The sequence below is a fragment of the Brienomyrus brachyistius genome, chromosome 10 (genome assembly GCF_023856365.1).
Source record: "Brienomyrus brachyistius isolate T26 chromosome 10, BBRACH_0.4, whole genome shotgun sequence".
Lineage (NCBI taxonomy): Eukaryota > Metazoa > Chordata > Actinopteri > Osteoglossiformes > Mormyridae > Brienomyrus > Brienomyrus brachyistius.
In genome coordinates, this window is record NC_064542.1 from 17,472,573 (window position 1) to 17,490,301 (window position 17,729).

Sequence of the window (17,729 nt, forward strand, 5' to 3'; positions counted from 1 at the left end):
CAGCCGCTTACCCCTTTTTGGGAATGCACCTGGCCTATAAAGGGGCCTGGTCAATGGAGGATCCCGCAGGTTCCCAAAATCCAGAAAAAGGCGCCGGCCAAGGTGCAATCTCGCTACGCCTGTCCCTGAGACTCTTGCTCTGCTGCCCATTCTGGCTGTGCCCCCGGGGGTTCCTGCACCGTCCATTCCGGCTGTGCCCCCGGAGGTTCCTGCACTGCCTGCACCCCCAGTGGTTCCTGCACCGCCGCTGCCGAGGTTCCTGCGCCGCTGCTGCCCACTTCACCCCCCCATGGTTCCAGTTTCTGCTTCGCCCCCTGTGGTTCCAATTCCTGCTTTGCCTCCTGTGGTTCCAGTTCCTGCTTCACCCCCCATGGTTCCTGTGCCAGTGGCTCCAACTCTACCCACCTGCTTAGTTCTGTTCCAGTTCCTGTACCCCTGAATCCCATCCCCAAGGAAGTCTCTGATCCCCCGGACCCGGCTCCCGTGCCCCTGATCCCAGTCCTTCGCGGAGGTCCCCATCTAACGAATCATTGATCCTCCTCCCTTAGTAGAGATGGAGGTGGAGCTTGAATGGGACCCTACGGGGATAACTCTGACTTCCCCAGTAACTCCTCCACCACCGTCCTAGCATGGAAGATCCTGGCCGGATCCCCGCTGCTCGGTCTTCCGGAAAGGGAGGGGACACCTACATTGGGGTCTGGTCCCGCCCGGTCTGCCCCTTTGCTCGTCTTTGGTCCCCCTGGCTGCAGCTCGGTAGTCGCCTGCGGTCCCCCTTCACCTTCGGTTCCGCCAGCAGCACCTTGTTGGCCGGCTGAGTTCCTGCCTCCGACGCCTCGTCGGTTGACTGTGGGTCCCCCGTCGTTGACTCATCAGTCACCTGCGCCTTTGCCTACAGCGGCTTCTATTCCCGTGTCCTTGTAATCAGAAGGTCGCAGGTTCGAACCCAGCCTCAGCACATCTGCAGGTCCTTCAGCAAGACCCTTAACCCCCTGCTCCCTGGGCGCCGCTACGGATGGCAGCCCTTCGCGGTCAACTTACTCCACAAAGAGCAAGTTGAGGGAGGTGTAAAGATAATTTCCCTACAGGGGATCAATAAAGTATCAATTCAATTCAATTCCATTCCACCCGTGTCCCCTTCATCTCCCTCCTTATCCCGTCCGCCAGTCCCTCCGTCTTCCTCCTCGCCCCCTTTGACGTTCCCTCAAGCTCCTCCCCGCTCTCACCGAGGGTCCCTCCTGTTCCGGCCTCGCGGTCGCCTGCTGCCCCTGTGGCTTCTGTCCCTTGCCAGTCAGGGTTCCGTCCAGCTCTCCGTTACCTCCCGCCCTTTGCCTACCTTTGTGCCCCCTGTGTTTGCTCCCTCCTTCTTTTCAAAACGGCAATTGTCGGAAATATAAACGTTTTTAAAATTAGGTTAAATCAGCAAAAAAGTAAACCATGTTACCTTTCTTTGTTTTACCTGCATCGGGGGTTTGTAGTGCCCCCCTCACCTGAAGATCACTATTCGCATTTTAAATAGCTGCATTTCCGGGTATCCAAATCGCACTCGCATGGTAATTAGATGAACAACGCAACAGTGAAACACGATCCAGATACATCCCCATCAGCGCTATAAAGGGGGGGGGGGGGGGGGGGGCTGGTCAGGTGTGAATGGCTCATGTATATACAGGAAAGTTGCTACATATTCAGTGAAAGGAGCCAGAAATAGTGACATGAGTTCGGTTTTTCTTATTTATTTATCCAACTGAATGTTGCAACTAGACAATTTAATCATCTTCATCTACCCAAGACTTTAATGATCTGATATCTGGGATCAAAACAAACTGGCACCATTGCTTACTATGTACTTTTATAATGTTTCTGCAAGTGTTCCAAACTGTATTTTGCAATGTCTATACTTTGATGTCAAATTACAAACTTCACATAATTCTGACATATTTACAAAGTACACTTAGATGAGTTTAATGCCAAAACCAAATATATAAGAAATAATGTATTTGCTATGAATTAAGTTTATAATATTGAATGAAATGTGTGACCATGCCCCAGTCAGTGAAAGTGTGTTCCCTACCCCTAGACCAAGGCTAAGTCTGTGTTAGGTATGTTTTCCCCAATCCGGTCATTAACATTGCTGTGTTTTGGAGTGTGTTACCCTGCAATAAATCCCGTTTATTCGTATCCGCAGCTCCCTTCTCCCTTCCCTGTTCCCTACATGACATCTACTTATAAGAAATCTACTTACTTTGAATTATTATTTTTTTTCCAATATCATGCAGCTCTAGTATATTATAGCAAATATTTTTCTATTTGTTGTCATGCCATGCAGATCATCTTCTGGTTCTTCTGACCAAATTGGAATTGAAGCTTTTGTCTCTGCATTCATCCGCACATACATTATTATTATATATTTTTTTTACTTTCTTAATCACTCTTTACTGAGTTTGTAACATTTTTAAGACTACAGTTGTATTACGTTTCAGAGGCAGGCTATTTGCATAACCTGTTGACAAAGAAAGCATTTCAAGTCCCACTGCAAAGTACTGAAGTACCAAAAAAGTACCCCAGCTGATTTGGTACTTTAGGTACTGGAACTTTTGGTACTGACACTCCACCAGAAATCAATGGAAATGGAAAGTACCGAAAGTACAGTACCAAAAAATATGGTACCTGGTGCAGTGGAAAACCTGCCTAAGGCCATTGTCAATGTGGAATTCTTGAATGACGCTACACTGTCACGTTGGCCAGACACTGAGCCAGCAAAAAGCACCAAGCCATGTGTTCTCCATCGTGTTTTACAGTTGGCATTTTCTGTATTTTTCCAATTATGGCACTTCTCATCGTGACTAAATAATTGTACCTTTGCCTCATCTAACCACAGCACACCCAGTAGCCTTTTCTTCAACTAGATGGGGTCTGGAAAACTTCAGGCATGCATTTAAATTCTTTTTTAATAACAGATGCTCCCTCCTATCTTGACCTGCCATGTAAGCACATTTTTGCCTCCTTCTGACAGTTGACTCATGCATGTTAACAACTGACTGCATCCTCTAATCATTTGCATCTGCTTTGATGCACACGGTTTAAATTTTAGGAATCTGATGCAATTAAATCAGGGTTGCATTTCTGTTGATTTTTAATTTAGCAAATGATTGCTAATTTTCAGTGCTGTTTGTTAAATTACATCACCTTTATTTACAAATTTTGTTAAATTAAAATGACAGATCTGTACGGCCCAATATGTTTAAAAAGAGAAAACGTCTCATGGGGTATAGCCATGCGTCTGGAGGCTGGAGCATTAGCAGATGAAGCTCCGAATGAATCTGAACGAGCCCTGAATGATTTGTTTAACTCAGATTTTTTTGACAGTGACGTTTGTCAGATAAATCAGAAACATCAGTAAAATGAGTTTGCTCAGATACTACAATCTCACCCTCCTCACCTTCTTAACATGCATGCCCATATAGTAATTATTCTGTAACCCTCATTAAATAGTAGTGAGAAACCTTCTGTACTGAGACCCTGGCCTAAGATGCTCTATTTGGATTTATGTGTGCTTAATAATTACTGATGTGTTCTATACCTCCCTCTTTTTTATATAATGAAAACATTACAGACTGTAATTTGGCTTATAACTGGATGCGCAGCATATGCTTAAAACATTCCAACCTGGTTCCCATGCCAGACAGTGAGGCTGCCTTAAACAGCGCTGTAAATAATCAGTTGGTATGTGCCAAAGTAGAAAATGCAATGATAACTATGCTGTTAGATCAAGGTGTGGCTAATGGCTCGACCTTATGTTCCATGGGCTTAAGGATGAGCACTACCACGGCATTCACTGTAAAACAGAAATCACATACAGATAATTCCTATTACATAGAAACATCTTATATTTGACTACTCAATATACTTTATATAACTCAGTGAGCATGGAGCTATGGCTATGTAAAATCTATGAAGATTTCTTACAGTTAGAGATTGACAAGGAATGTATGCATAAAGGCACAGTGGATTATCACAATGACTTTGCCTCAGGGAATATGACACCAGCCTGTGAGTACGAAGAACTTCCCAGAAAGAAAGTAGCACGAACAAACAGAGGCTCACTGCCACGACCAGGAGAGCAAGGCAGTGCTGCACTTCTTAGAAAATGTAAATAGAGAGCTGCTGCTGTTATTGTCCATCAGAGTGATAGTCCTGAATTGGAGAATGTCTCATAAATAGAAACATCGCAAACATGTTCTACATGTTGCTTGTCAAACACAAGAGTTATTTTTGAACAAGAGCTCCAAAAATAAAAAGAACATACTTACATAATAGAGTCATATATAGAAATTTTTGTGATTAAAAAAAGTTCACAGTATTGAGACGGAAAGTGACCCCCACATATCTTAAAAATAAAAAATATGTACATATGCTTTATATTTATTTATACCACGGCTTTGGTAAATACTACTTTCTTATTGGTTCAAAGATGCCACATGGATGGTCGCTATTGTCATGTAACCACATAGGTAGTTCCGGTAGTCTAGGAAGATTTCTATATTAATGTCATTTCATATTTTACTAAATATCTAAATATGTAAATATAAGTACCCGTGTGACTTTTTACTCATAAATAAGCAGCCATCCTCAGTATAATTTTCCTTGGTTTTCAAAACACAAGCGCCTGTCTGTTGACGGTTTCTATGGTAACTTAACGAGCTCGAGCTTGCTGCTTCCAGTGACTAGCCTGACAGACGTTCCACCCTTACAGGTGCTGTATTTTTAAGAGCTCACTGGAACATTATTACACACTAACTGAAATAATTTTCTTCTGAAAAATTAACTGCTACTGCTTTTTTCGATTGTTATTTTTTTTTGTCCAGTAGCTCTGGTATAAGCTGGATAATTCCGAAGTCGAGCTGCATTACACCAAGCTGTCGTTGATTATTTTTGTGTAACTGCACACCTCATCATGGCTTATCCCCCACATATACTGTAAATACACAAATACATGGATGATGCGTAAGTATGTGAATGTCAGCATAGGACAGGGCACTTTGAATGGTGCTAGAGTATCACGTGAGTGTGAATGTGCCAGGACAGTGTGTGTCTGTGCCGGTTGCACACTCACTGGAGTCCTCCTCGCGGATGATGTACTGCCTGACGACAGACGGAGCACTGTCATCTGTCAGACGCACGCACAGCACTTTGTGGGACAGCAGGGACTTGCACACCAGAAATGCCTGCAGTGATGGCGGAGGGAGGGGTCAGCACAGAGAGTGTCACCACACCGCTAATGAAATGCCGAGCGGCTCACCACCACCCTTTCAGAGGCTACTGACAGAGTACGAAAAACACCAGGAAAACAGACGGAAGAAGAGCAAACGGGCCCAATGCAGGGTCATTCCATTTTGGCCAGACTGATTAAGAGTTAGTGAGCACGAAAGCTGAAGAGGTCACACTGCGGCCTCACGGGTTTGGGTCTCAGCACGGTACACTGCTTGCACTGGTTTCTCCTCACTGGCATCAGACATACTCACTGTGCCATGTGATTCTTGGCATGCACTCCCTGCTTTAGGTCAGTGGTTCTTGCAAAAGGATTGATAAACAATTCATCTGCCATCTGAAGTTTGTACACCTAAACATCTTTAATGCACTAGAGCAAGCTTTATTTTTTTTTACATAAACACATACACCCCATTATTGGACTAAAATCACTCCAGCAGCCTAACTCACTAATACCGATATTTCATATGGGGAGAACTATTATTTGCATAATTCATTACAATTCCACAAAAGAAACCCCAATCAATCTCCACAAAATAGCCATAATACTCAAACGATACCAATTTCACCTGATAAACGTATTCAAAACCTATCCATTGATCTTCTATCTTGTCCTATGCAGGGCTGCAGGGGTCTGGACCCTTCCCAGGAAGCTACAGGCACAAGGCAGGGAATAACCCTGGAATAACCCAACACATGGCACACTCACACACCATTCACACCTCAGGATGCCTTTGAACTGTGGCGGGAAACCAGAGCACCCAGAGGAAACCCCACAACACCCTGGGGAGACCATGCAAACTCCACACACAAGGAGCCATGGCGGAGATGACCACTGCACCACCGTGTCACCCCACTGTGTGATGGCTGGCAAGGACAGAGGAGGCAGACCGCGTAATGCGTAGCGAACAGGTTTAATCAGTAATTCTGGAATTAACACAGCCAAAGTGGAAATCCAAAATCATAGTCGGAGGGCAGGCAAGAGGTCGGAGTCCGGGAGAGTCAATCCTACGAGGAGAGATGGGACAGGACGACGATGGGAAAGGAGGAACGAAGCGGATGGGGTAGCAGGGCAGGACGGAGCAGGCAGGCAGGATGGACAGGAGAAGGCAGGTCGATGGAGCAGGCGTGACGGGCAGGGTAGGCAGGACAGCAGGTAGGGCAATCGGGGAGACCAAAAGACAGAGAATCGCTTGGTAAGGCACATTGGAGATGATGATAAGAATACTTCGCACTGAGCCTCTGGGCTCTGCAGCTTAAGAAGTGGAGCGATTAGCCGACAATTGTCTGCAGGTGCTTGGTCCCACCTGTGTGGGGACCAAGACGCACTGTCTAATTACCAAACAGTTAATGAAATAATAAACATTGATTTTTTTGTTTATATGCAGTCATTGCTTTATATTTTACAGCAATAGCAATAAATGTCACATTTATGAAGAAAACACAAGAATAACTACAACAAAAGCTGGGAATTTGCACTTAAATTTGGAATATTTCTCAGATGCACTTCGGCTGAACTCAGACAGCACTGCCTGGGTCAGGACTTATTCACTCAGATTACAAATATTTACATTTATACACCGATCAACCATAACATTAAAACCCCCCTGCCTAATATTGTGTAGGTCCCACTTGTGCCAGCTCTGAAGGTGCCCTGTGGTATCTACCACCAAGATGTTAGCAACAGATGTTAGCAACGTTCTGTAAGTTGCAGGCTGGGGCCTCCATGGATTGGACTTGTCTGTCCAGCACATCCCACAGAAGTTTGATCAGACTGAGGAGTGCACGCTGATTGTGCATTACCACACCCCCCACTCAATGGACCAACTCAGGGATGAGAACCTGAGTGCAGCCATGGGGCAGGTAATACAAAGTTTTTCCTGGTGACTGGTGTGCCAGTCCTGCCAGCAACCCCCAAATTTCCCCAAGAAGTTGGAGAACCTGCTTTCAGGGCTGTATGTAATTAACACCATACCCAGGATGAAGCCATGTTAAGGGCCTGGCTCAAGGACCCAACTAAGAAGAACAACTCCAGGCAACCACGGGATTCAAACCGGCAACCATCCAATCGTCGGCACACATCCCTAACTTCAGAGCCACCACTCTGCACTGTTAGGGTCTGGGGTCTGGGGAATTTGGAAGACAAGTCAACATCTTGAGCGCTTTTTCATGTTCCTCAAACCATTTCTGAATAATCTCTGCAATGTGGCAGGGAACATTATCCTGCTGAAAGAGGCCACTGCCATCAGGGTGTAGTTGACCTGCAACAATGTTTCAGTAGGTGATATGTGTCAAAGTAACATCCACATGAATGCCAGGACCCAAGGTTTCCTAGCCGAACACCACCCAGGGCATCACACTGTCTCCGCCGGCTTGTCTTCTTCCCATTGTGCATCCTGGCGGAATCTCCTCTTCAGGTAAACAATGCACACGCACCCAGCTGTCCACATTATGTAACACAAAACATGACTCATCAGACCAGGCCACCTTCTTCCATTGCTCTATGGTTCTGATCTGACCCAGTCATCTTGCCATTACAATTTGGCTCGTCATAAAAGTCACTCAGTTCCTTACGTTTGTCCATTTTTCCTGCTTCCATTACATCCCTTTCATAATATATAAAGGCACCTGTCACAGGTCCCATTGTAACAAGATAATGAATGTTGCCCAGTTCACCTGTCAGTGGTTTTAATGTTATGGCTGATCGATGTCCATACAACTCATTTCTGTGGAAACTCAAATATCAGGGTATAGGTGATATCTGCTCTGCATACACATTTCACATGTGTATGTAGAGCATGTTTGAAAGTACATTTACAGTGTAAAGTGCATGCATTTGTGGTGTGTGGTTGTGCGTCTCCAGCTCCTACCCCAGGGGGCTCTCTCTGCAGGATCTGCAAGGTGGCGTCGTGGTTGAGGGACAGCTGTAGCCAAACAGGGTGAGTGAGGAGCAGACGGTCCAGGACACTGACGCTCCTGAAGCCCCGGAGCGGACACACAGACGGGACCTGCATCTGCAGAATATCAAATCGTGCAACTCTCACACACCACGTAATACACTCGCAGCTGACATTGCCTTTACTCTAGAAATGCTATAAAGCCCATCCAAGAATATGATTCTTATCCGGTTTACCAAAACCCCCAGACAATCAGTAATTACAGCTTGTCTACCTCACTACAATGTTTGCACAAATATGACAGGATTTCTGCCTAATTAGCCAGAATTGATTCTCTGAAGTGTTTTGCAGTTTGTTTTTGAACAGGAGTTCAAGCAGGTGGCCACAGGTGTAGGAGTTTGAAAAGTCCATCTTGAAAATGATTTCCTTCCTATTTCCATCTACCTATGTTCTATACAGACCTGTCCTTCCTGTTTACAGTAATAAAAAAAATCCCTAAACTGGAGATGGGATTCCCTGTTTTACACTCTATGAGTCAATGAAGGGATCTCTGCTAGCATTTATCTGAACTTTGAATATCCTTCCTTCAATCTTTGGTTCCTTCTGAGGATAAGGATAAATCGTAACACCATGCATTACTGCAGAAGTGATGTTGGCCAAGTGCTATGGTGTGTTGTATCTGTACCAGATAAGTTAACAGTTACCATTTAGAGAAATATTTAGTCTCGTGGAATCACGTCAGCATTTCTTGACATCAGAACACTGTTTGTGCGATGTGTGAAATCTTCATACAGGCACAAGATAGACACATAACTCTGACATGTCCTAGGCAGACCTCTTTTTAAGAGCTACACCTACATTAATTAATTTTGTCCACAGCGATGTACAGTTCAGAAAGCAGGGTCAACCAGGTCCTGGAGCAATTGGGCTTAAGAGCATTGCTGAAGAGCCCAATGGCAAAGTAACAAACATTTGAGCCAGTGACTTCCTGACCACACTGGGTCAAACAGCACCCAGCTTTGTGGCAACTTCTTTCACCGTGGGATCTTCATCCTTGACCTCGCCCACCTACTCATATAGCAGTAACAACCCAGTCTCTCTTGCACACCCACAGTTAATACGCAATTTAAAATATAGTAATAAAATGGGTACAATTATAATTGTTCTTTTACAAAAATATCTTAAGCAAAACTTCATCAAACGACTCACAAGACTCACAATAAGTAGATTAATTCCCGTGAATGTGAATAAAGCAGAAGCTAAGCTAGGCTGCTTATTCAACTGGGAGTACAAAAATATTTGTAGCACTAGGCTGTGTGACGCCCACATCCACCCCCACAGACGCGGCCTTTGCAGAGCACTGGGGGAGGCAGAGAGCCTCTTTTTTGGTTTTAGCACTCTTCATTAACGTCAGGCATAACCGGGATTTTCAACAGGTTCACATACACCTGACAGGAGCTGCAGGGCCCAAAGCGGCGCTGTCAGGGAAATGACTCTAAGCAGCCACATCTCAAATCACAACCAGCGATATGCAGACAGATGGACGGTCAAGGGGCCTCTCACACAGGCAACACCGTCTGCATTCTTTGATTTATAATAATGTTATACTGATGGTAAAATTAAATTTCCTTGCATGGTTTCAAATAGCCTGATTTCTTCCCCGCTTCCTCAGAACTCCAGACTGGATGTCACCGTGGTGACACAGTGTGGGCAGCCAGAGAGCGCTTGAGTGTAGCAGCAGATGGTTGCCATGGCAACAAAGGCCTACACATCCAACGAGGCATACCCACTCAGTCACAGACACTCCCCCTACCTAGCCGAAAGGACAGGGGAGGGGGGGGGGTCTACATTTCTAGAAATCTCTTCCAGACTCTGACTTCTTACATGCTGCTTTATCCTGTAATTTCAGAATTATTCCCGTTGCAAGCTACATCCAAAAGGTTAGCACACGTCTGACCACCAAAAAGAAACACTATATGTATTAATCATGAATTCTTTTTCTTCTGAGGGATTTCAGAGCTCTTTTTGTAGCAGAAAAATAAAGGACCAAATGAAAATGAAAAAATGTTATCCAATTAGTCTATATGTGTGAAAGAAGACAGTAATAAAGCAATAATAAAGGTCTAGATGGAATAAATGTGATAAAATGTATAGAAAATTAGGTCTTTCTGAATGTGTGCACTGCATCCTGCATCCATGTCACCATGCCAAGATTTTCAATTAAGAAATATCTATTGCTAAATTTTACAGTTAAAACAACAAAGGAAGAGTGATGCTGCACAATCAGTCCGTATCTGTTCACTATAGAAGTCACACCCCTACAATGGACTGGCATCTCCTGCGCCCTGTGGTTCCTGGGGGAGCTTCAGGCACATCCTCACCCCATACTAGACAATCAACTGGAAGATGAATGGATGGAGAGACCATGTAGATGGGTGGAACACGAAGTGACAGAGGATGGGAGACCACCGCTCGAAATCATCGTGGGCATGGTAGACATTAACATGCGGAATCTGGACATCACTTAACTTCCCTTCAGATTAGCTATGGTTGTTTGGTTTATTCATTAAGTTATAGAAAATCAATAGTTTAGTGCTCGTCAAACAACAAGCGTGGCCTTTAAACTGGAGGATCAGCTTCATGAACAAAGCTTCGGTCTGATGGAGAAAGAGACAGCAATGTAACTGTGGGAAAACGTTGTCTGGTCTGGTGATAGTCAGTCGGCTGGGATTTACTACAGTATTTTCCCCTTTTCATGAACAGACTGGAATAGAGCAGGAACAGGTCAATCAAGGCACATCACAGCAGCAGCAAAGAGGCGTGGTGTAGTTCGGGGAGTCTGGGTCTGAGTCAGAAAGTCTTGGGTTTAAATCCTGTGGTTCAAAAAGTAAACATATCGCTATTGGACCTTTTAGCAAGGCGCTTAACTGCACCTGCTACAGGGGTGTTGGACGTTGGCTCACCAACCCCAAGCTTTCCTCACTTGTGTGTAGTTTTGGACAAAAGTGTCTGTTAAACAAATAGGCCTAAATCCAAATGTAACAAGAAAATTAAAACGATGCTGTTTTAGTGAGAATTAGGGAAAATAATCCTAAATTTTTGTATGTGCACAGGTGGAGAGCAAAGCACCTGACTCATGCAGAGATGAACATTTTACAGTGTTCCTTGGAGAATCCTCTTCTTCCAGTGAGCACCGTTATAACTGCTGCAAGTGGCGATAGCTGGTTCTGTAGTGAATCTCTCTTCCCAATAAACACAACTTCCATCATTCATACCTAAATCTATGATTAGCTCTCTGTGATAATAACTGCAAAAGTGCTTCAACATCTTCTCTGTCATGCTTCTCCCAGCCATTGCTATTCTTCTTTATCATGAAACATACTACGGTATGGTACCCAGTGAAGTGTGGTTTTCCTGGTCAATACTAAAGACCCATGCGGAACAGCATTTAAAAAGGTCACCTCGCTGCCCTGGTTAATACCATGCATCACAGTCTTCCAGAACGTCCTCCACCCACATACACCTTTCTTTATCCAAGCTTGACATCAATTTTAAGACTGATCCTCATTGCATGCCAGCAGTTTCTAACCTCCTAATTACACTCAAGTGCCCATCAAACTTAAATGATTGTTCCCAGTTTAAAATTATGGCACAGTCTCTGGTAAAGGTGGACTCAACTCACGCTCCAACTACATATATATGGAAGACTGGACCCTTCCTCATCAAATAACCCATGCTAACATCCATCATTTATGTTTCCCCAATACATAATAGTATGGGTCACCCCTGGCCTGCTCATTCAAACAGTCCATATTAAACATGCAGCCTGAGGGATGAGAGAAAGCATCACCAATGCCATCACACACACAGGACATCTGTGCTTATTGAGGACCATGGCTCACACAGACTGACATAATGACTAATGTGAGACTCAAAGAAGAAGAAAAGCCTTAGAGAAAAGGCATTTATCTGATTGCCAGGAGCTCATATCAGCCCGATTGCTGTTATAATACACTAAGAGTACTTTAGGTGTAGTTTACAGTCGACACTTTGGTAACCATTGCTTTATAGAATAATGTATAGAGCATTGTGGCAAAATGAGACAACAATGTGCAACAGGAAAATAATGCATTATATTGTGAATCAAGATGCTTACTTGGCAGAATACATGATGGCATGACATCTTGGTAAAATTCGATAGAAGACATCAGCCGTAATATGCAGCTTGGTCTCTGCACCAGCACTCTCAGTACAGCTGCTGTTTGCAATTTTTGAAACTAAAAGCCCGAGGTGGACAGTAAGATACCAGCAAACCGCCTGACATGGGCAGCTGGGTGGAGGAGTTAACTTCCCATTTTCAAACTGCACATAAAGAGAAGTGAGACGGGGCTGAGGTCTGACCAGTGACAGGTGCGGAACATTTCAGAACAATGGGTAAAATTAAAGAAATGTAGCCGTTCAGTAGTGGGGGGAGGGATTCGTGAGAACATGCAGGTCAGTCAAAAGCAGGTTAGGGTCCCAGTTACTGCAAAAGACAAAAGCAACACATACTCGTAAAAATACACCTAATGCAAAAGCAGGGCCTTCCAGTGCCTGGAGCAACTGGGGGGTTGGGGTCTGACTGAAGGGCCCAATGGTGACATCACTCTGCCAACGTGATCGAGCATTCGGTCACCTGGCTCCCCTGCACATACACTCCCCAGCAGCTACTGCTGTTCCATACTGATTCTCCCTTTTCCCTGAGATACTTTGATAAGTGGCTCATTAATGACCTGGTACTATTCCAACAGTCTAGGAACTCAAAGAAAGACCCTTACATATGGCACAGAAATTTCACACTCTGTTTGACAGCATGACTTGATTGCATATTGCAAATTGCAGCCCATTGTTTCATGACTTAAAGATGGGAAAACGGAGATGCTGAAGTACAAAGCCTGACTAAGCCTGTATGCACGTCTGCCCAGAAGATTTACCATAAAATCAAACACCCTTAACCTTTCAAGCCAGCACTACTACCTAATGCCTATTCCCTACACCAGGATACCTGAATACCAAAACTTAATTTAAAACACTGGACGTCCAAGGATTCACCCACACATCTTAAAGTCCAAATTACTCTCTCCTATACATTAAACTCCCAAGAAGAACATTTGTAAGATAAGTAGGCAGTGCTCTCGCCCTAATACTGTGTGTGATTACCCCTATCAACAGCTTCATATCGGTCTTTCACATTGTTCAATATACCTTTTGCCTCAGTTAATTTAGCTATAGAAACAAGGCAGAAAAGATACATTTGAATGAAAGCATCGTTAAGCAACAAAACACAACTCATTTTAAAGTGAAAGGTTGCTGTTAAAATGATAATATTAATGACAAGCAACGTTGGACTAATGGACAAGGATGATGAACTGTGGAATTATGGAAAGTATGAAGGGACAGAAAATGCCAGAAGTGAAAATATCTTCGTCAAGACAGTCAGCATTCGGTAAATGATTGGAAAGACAGGGGCATGCCAGTGCCTCTGCAATGATCTGTGAGCAGAAAAGGTAGACAGACCTGTGCACTGGGAGACCGCCGTGACAATATACTGTGCAGGCAGCAGGAAAATATGCCCAGGACAAGCTTACTGCATACAATTCAGGCTTGAAAAGTACTTTTAATAAAATATATTGTGACAGGTGGAAGATCCTGGAGGTGGATTTAAGGGCCTGAAGCACCAGGCAACATTCAGAGTGAAGGCAGCAAAGATTGAAATGGGGAAGAATTAGTCTCACCCAGATTCAGGAACCGCTGCTGGGAGGAGTTTATAGTTGTTGTTTTTCTTTTTGGAGGGGCCCTATTAGAAGTGATAATCTGCAGCTTCAATGCTAGCAGTGATCCCATACCATCAATTAGCTCATCTATCTGCGCTCCAGCTATCGGACACAATGAATAATGATTAACAATCCAATGCTTTATTCATGCTGAGCATTACTCAGTGATCCAGTTCCACATATATGCATATATATAGTGTGTGTGTGTTTGTGCATGTGTATATATTACATATTGTGTAAGTGTATATATATTGTAATGTATACACAGTAAATATACAATGTGCATACATATATAATGTCTTTTATTTAGGTCATAAGCCATCAGACGTTCACTAGCTGATCTAAAGGGAAGCATTAATACCACACTTATCGTCATGACCAGTTCCCTTCCCAGCCCCATCTACCACACAGGACGTCCAGCGCTGACCTCACATCAGCAGCCAGGTGTAATTCCTCTCACATGAAGAAACAGGACACAACTCAATCCTGCAAGAATGGACTGAAACACTGAAACACTCTTCTGTAATGTGTTAAAAAATGCACAGGCCAGGCTCCGGCCCTGATGACACTCCACTACACCACATTGCTGTTTATTTCACATTGTCATCTCTCTGTTCTGTTTTCCATATTCTAATATGGACGTTTAACCACTTACCAACTCCCAAGTTTAAAGACTTGGATACTACATCTGCTAACAATGATAAAACAGTATGTATGTGTTATCACTGTGTATGTTACCAAAAATCGATTAATTTACACTGTGCAAACAAATGTACAAATTAATAACCACATTAAGGATCAAATCTAAATAACTGATTTGGTGGCTCAGAATTGCTAGATCTGAGTAGGAGATTAAATGGAATTTAATTAGTACATTCTTATTTACAGGGTCAAAAACAGTGTAGTGCCTCAGACAATATGTTTAAGCCTAAATAATTAGATAATCTATAAGTAAAAAGAACCATGCCCGGTCTAGATAGTACCAAAAAGTTCTTGCCTGTAATCAAGACACATCTAAGCAACAACTAAGCAGTTAACATACTGCTCATTACTCCACATTTCAGGTTCCTACCAAAGAAAACATTTCAAAATTACTGTCTATCTTTCGAATTCTCCTATAATATTTAAGAAATATGAAAAATCATAAATGCTATGCCATCACATGTGTAGCCCAGCAAGCAACACGAACAAGGCTGTAACAGCCACACAACACAAAAATGATCATCCACAGCCTTCAGGGACCCAAGACAGCCACGTAGTTCACACTGCTGTATATTTTATACCATCAGCAATCATGCACATCTTCGCTAAGAACCCTCCCCCTAACACAAAAGCTTCCTCGAGGACGAGGTCTACACTGAGTTTTGAATCATCTTATTTATTGCTAAATTGGCCTAATTACATAAATTGGCATTTACATTAAAACAAACATTAAATGCAATATTTTCAAAGAAATACGTGGATATGTACAGTAAGGCAACTACTCAGTTTCCACTGGCAATTACGCACTTAATTGACCTAATTAGAACAATTAGATAAAAACAAATGTAAACTAAAAGTATATACAGGACCTTCCAGGAACGTAGCTGGAAACTAACTACCCTATAATCAGTCACGAGACGCTTAGTACCTGTCAACCGTGAATAGCATCAAAAATAATTTGCTTGGTGAATTAAATAATTTATTTAATTGCTTTGTTTCTCTTCCTCCTAACCATTCCTTTAAGTCAAAATCAGAGACGTGTAAAACGAAAAAAAAATAACCTAAAAAAAACACCTAAACCCCAAAATATGAACAAATATGTGGTACGTAGGTGTACACACATGCGCGCTTAACAGAAGTTATGTAACACTTATTTTAGCTTACCTATGCTGAGAATAAACCATCATTATACGATACCCTTTAACAAATTGAAAAACTGTCTGAAATCTCTTCGGATATACTGTTACGCAGGTTTTAGTCAATTTATGAGTAATACAGGTAAGAAATGGGCGCGGCACTCTGAAAAAAATCCACATTCCTTACGTTTCTTGTATGAAGGCGCTTATCAACATAGATAATTTTAGAACTTTGTTCAGCGCTCCAGGTTGCACGTGCTTTAATAAAGATCTAAGTCATGTCGCGACGGACACCTCTCATTGTACCTTACGCAATTAGACAAAACGCAAACAATATAATTTTTTAACATTGCTTGAAAAGAAAAAAAGACTACAATCTAGGCTTGTATAATCATCCTATACCGAAGACAGATATGCTCACTCGGAATGTGACAGCAGAAAGAATAATCCATAGCAACTAATGTTTCTTTAACCATTGCCTTAATATCGAATTGAAAAAGCCGATTACGTAGTGCAAAGTCAACTTCAATTTTGGTTTTAATAAGGGGGTGCCAACTAAATTAGGAACGACAGAACAGTGACTAAAATGTGCACTCCGTTTTCTTATTTATACGTTGGGGTAATTGTTCTATTTAAGATAAACGTTTGCTGCATGTTTAATAACTTCCATCCAGTTTCAAAATATTGTCTCATTAGAGAATTCGGTTATGATTAGTGTTTAGGTTCTTCATTTGACAGATGTAGGCTAACTTAAATCATGCCTGACGTTGCATGCCGACACAAATATAAATATTTAAACGCAGAACTTACCTTATAGCTCTCTCCTTAAAAACAGACAACTGCATACACCTAATTTGTCGTTGGACCCATTAGATACCGGGATGCATTCGCTGCCACTGTTGACTAACTTCTAGTTTTTCTCATCATGTTGTAATAGTTATTTGTTCAGAAATCCAATCATCACATGACGATCATGCATCGTTTATGAGAAGGGGGAAAACTCCAGGCGATGATTCAGGATTTAAATCACTCGCTGTCTCCCTTACGTCTGGTGTCCCCCCTCTCTCACTTGCTCATTTCCTAAATAACGTCGGCAAACTTTTTTCGGAATAAACGTCTTACTTTACGCATGCGTTTGCGTATCTTCTAGGGAACAGTTTGGGATTTTTAAAAAAGAATTTGTTCGCTTTCAAGCGTTTTTGTGAACCGGTTGAGAATGCGCAAGTAGCGATACTATTATGTGCTTGTGAAATGTGCGAAATGCGGTAGCAATGGGAGTTCTGTTATATAATGCTACTGCACGTAAGAATTTGGACGTATGTACGTGTCTTCAGTAAATTCTCTAGCTGAATTATTCAGTTACTCCCAATTTATTAAATAAAGTAAAGCACCCTTCTAATGCCTAAGACTAATTTTTTTTACCGGGTATAGAGAAATTCTACAATTTGTCAAAACGGATCCAAAAAAAAGGAAGAAAAAAACTATAACAGGAACTGGCCATTTGCAATTAGTGCGTCTGTATCTGAGTCCCTACCCACGCACGTACCATCCCTCCCACTTGACGAGCAGAATAATGTCTGAATTTGAATTGTTATGCAATTCCCAACGTGGGTCATAATTGGACATCTCCAAATGGTTCGAGCGGCGTGCCAAAGAGAGCTCGCGGCATCTAGCCACGAGACCCTTTTAGAGCGTGTTAAGAGCCCCCGCAACACTTCACTTTAGCAACCGACCGCTCTTCTAAAAAAAACCTTTTACGTGCAATGTGATTCACCCTCAAACTTTGATATTTTAAACTCCCGCTCCCGGTAATTACTCTGTTGGGGATCTTATTCTTGAAATACAAAATAAGTTATTAACGCATTTTCTTTCCGCACGTGACCGAATCTTAAGCATACGTCACGTCTTCCAGTTAA

At 42.8% G+C, this 17,729-nt stretch overlaps 1 protein-coding gene across 5 annotated transcripts in view; it reads right to left on the bottom strand.

Annotated features, from left to right (window-relative positions):
* Nucleotides 1-17,493, bottom strand: part of rin1b (Ras and Rab interactor 1b) — a 30,570-nt gene extending 13,077 nt beyond the window's left edge. Inside the window, exons 1-3 of one of the 5 annotated variants that reach the window (XM_049028996.1) lie at nt 16,624-17,493; nt 8,136-8,279; nt 5,111-5,222 (exon numbers count right to left, since the gene is read on the bottom strand). In XM_049028996.1, coding sequence (XP_048884953.1) covers nt 5,111-5,222; nt 8,136-8,279 — 256 coding nt within the window. In that variant the 5' untranslated portion in view covers nt 16,624-17,493. The other 4 variants (XM_049028997.1, XM_049028995.1, XM_049028998.1 and 1 more) reach the window with 4 other exon arrangements.
* Between the last annotated feature and the right edge of the window lie 236 nt (nt 17,494-17,729).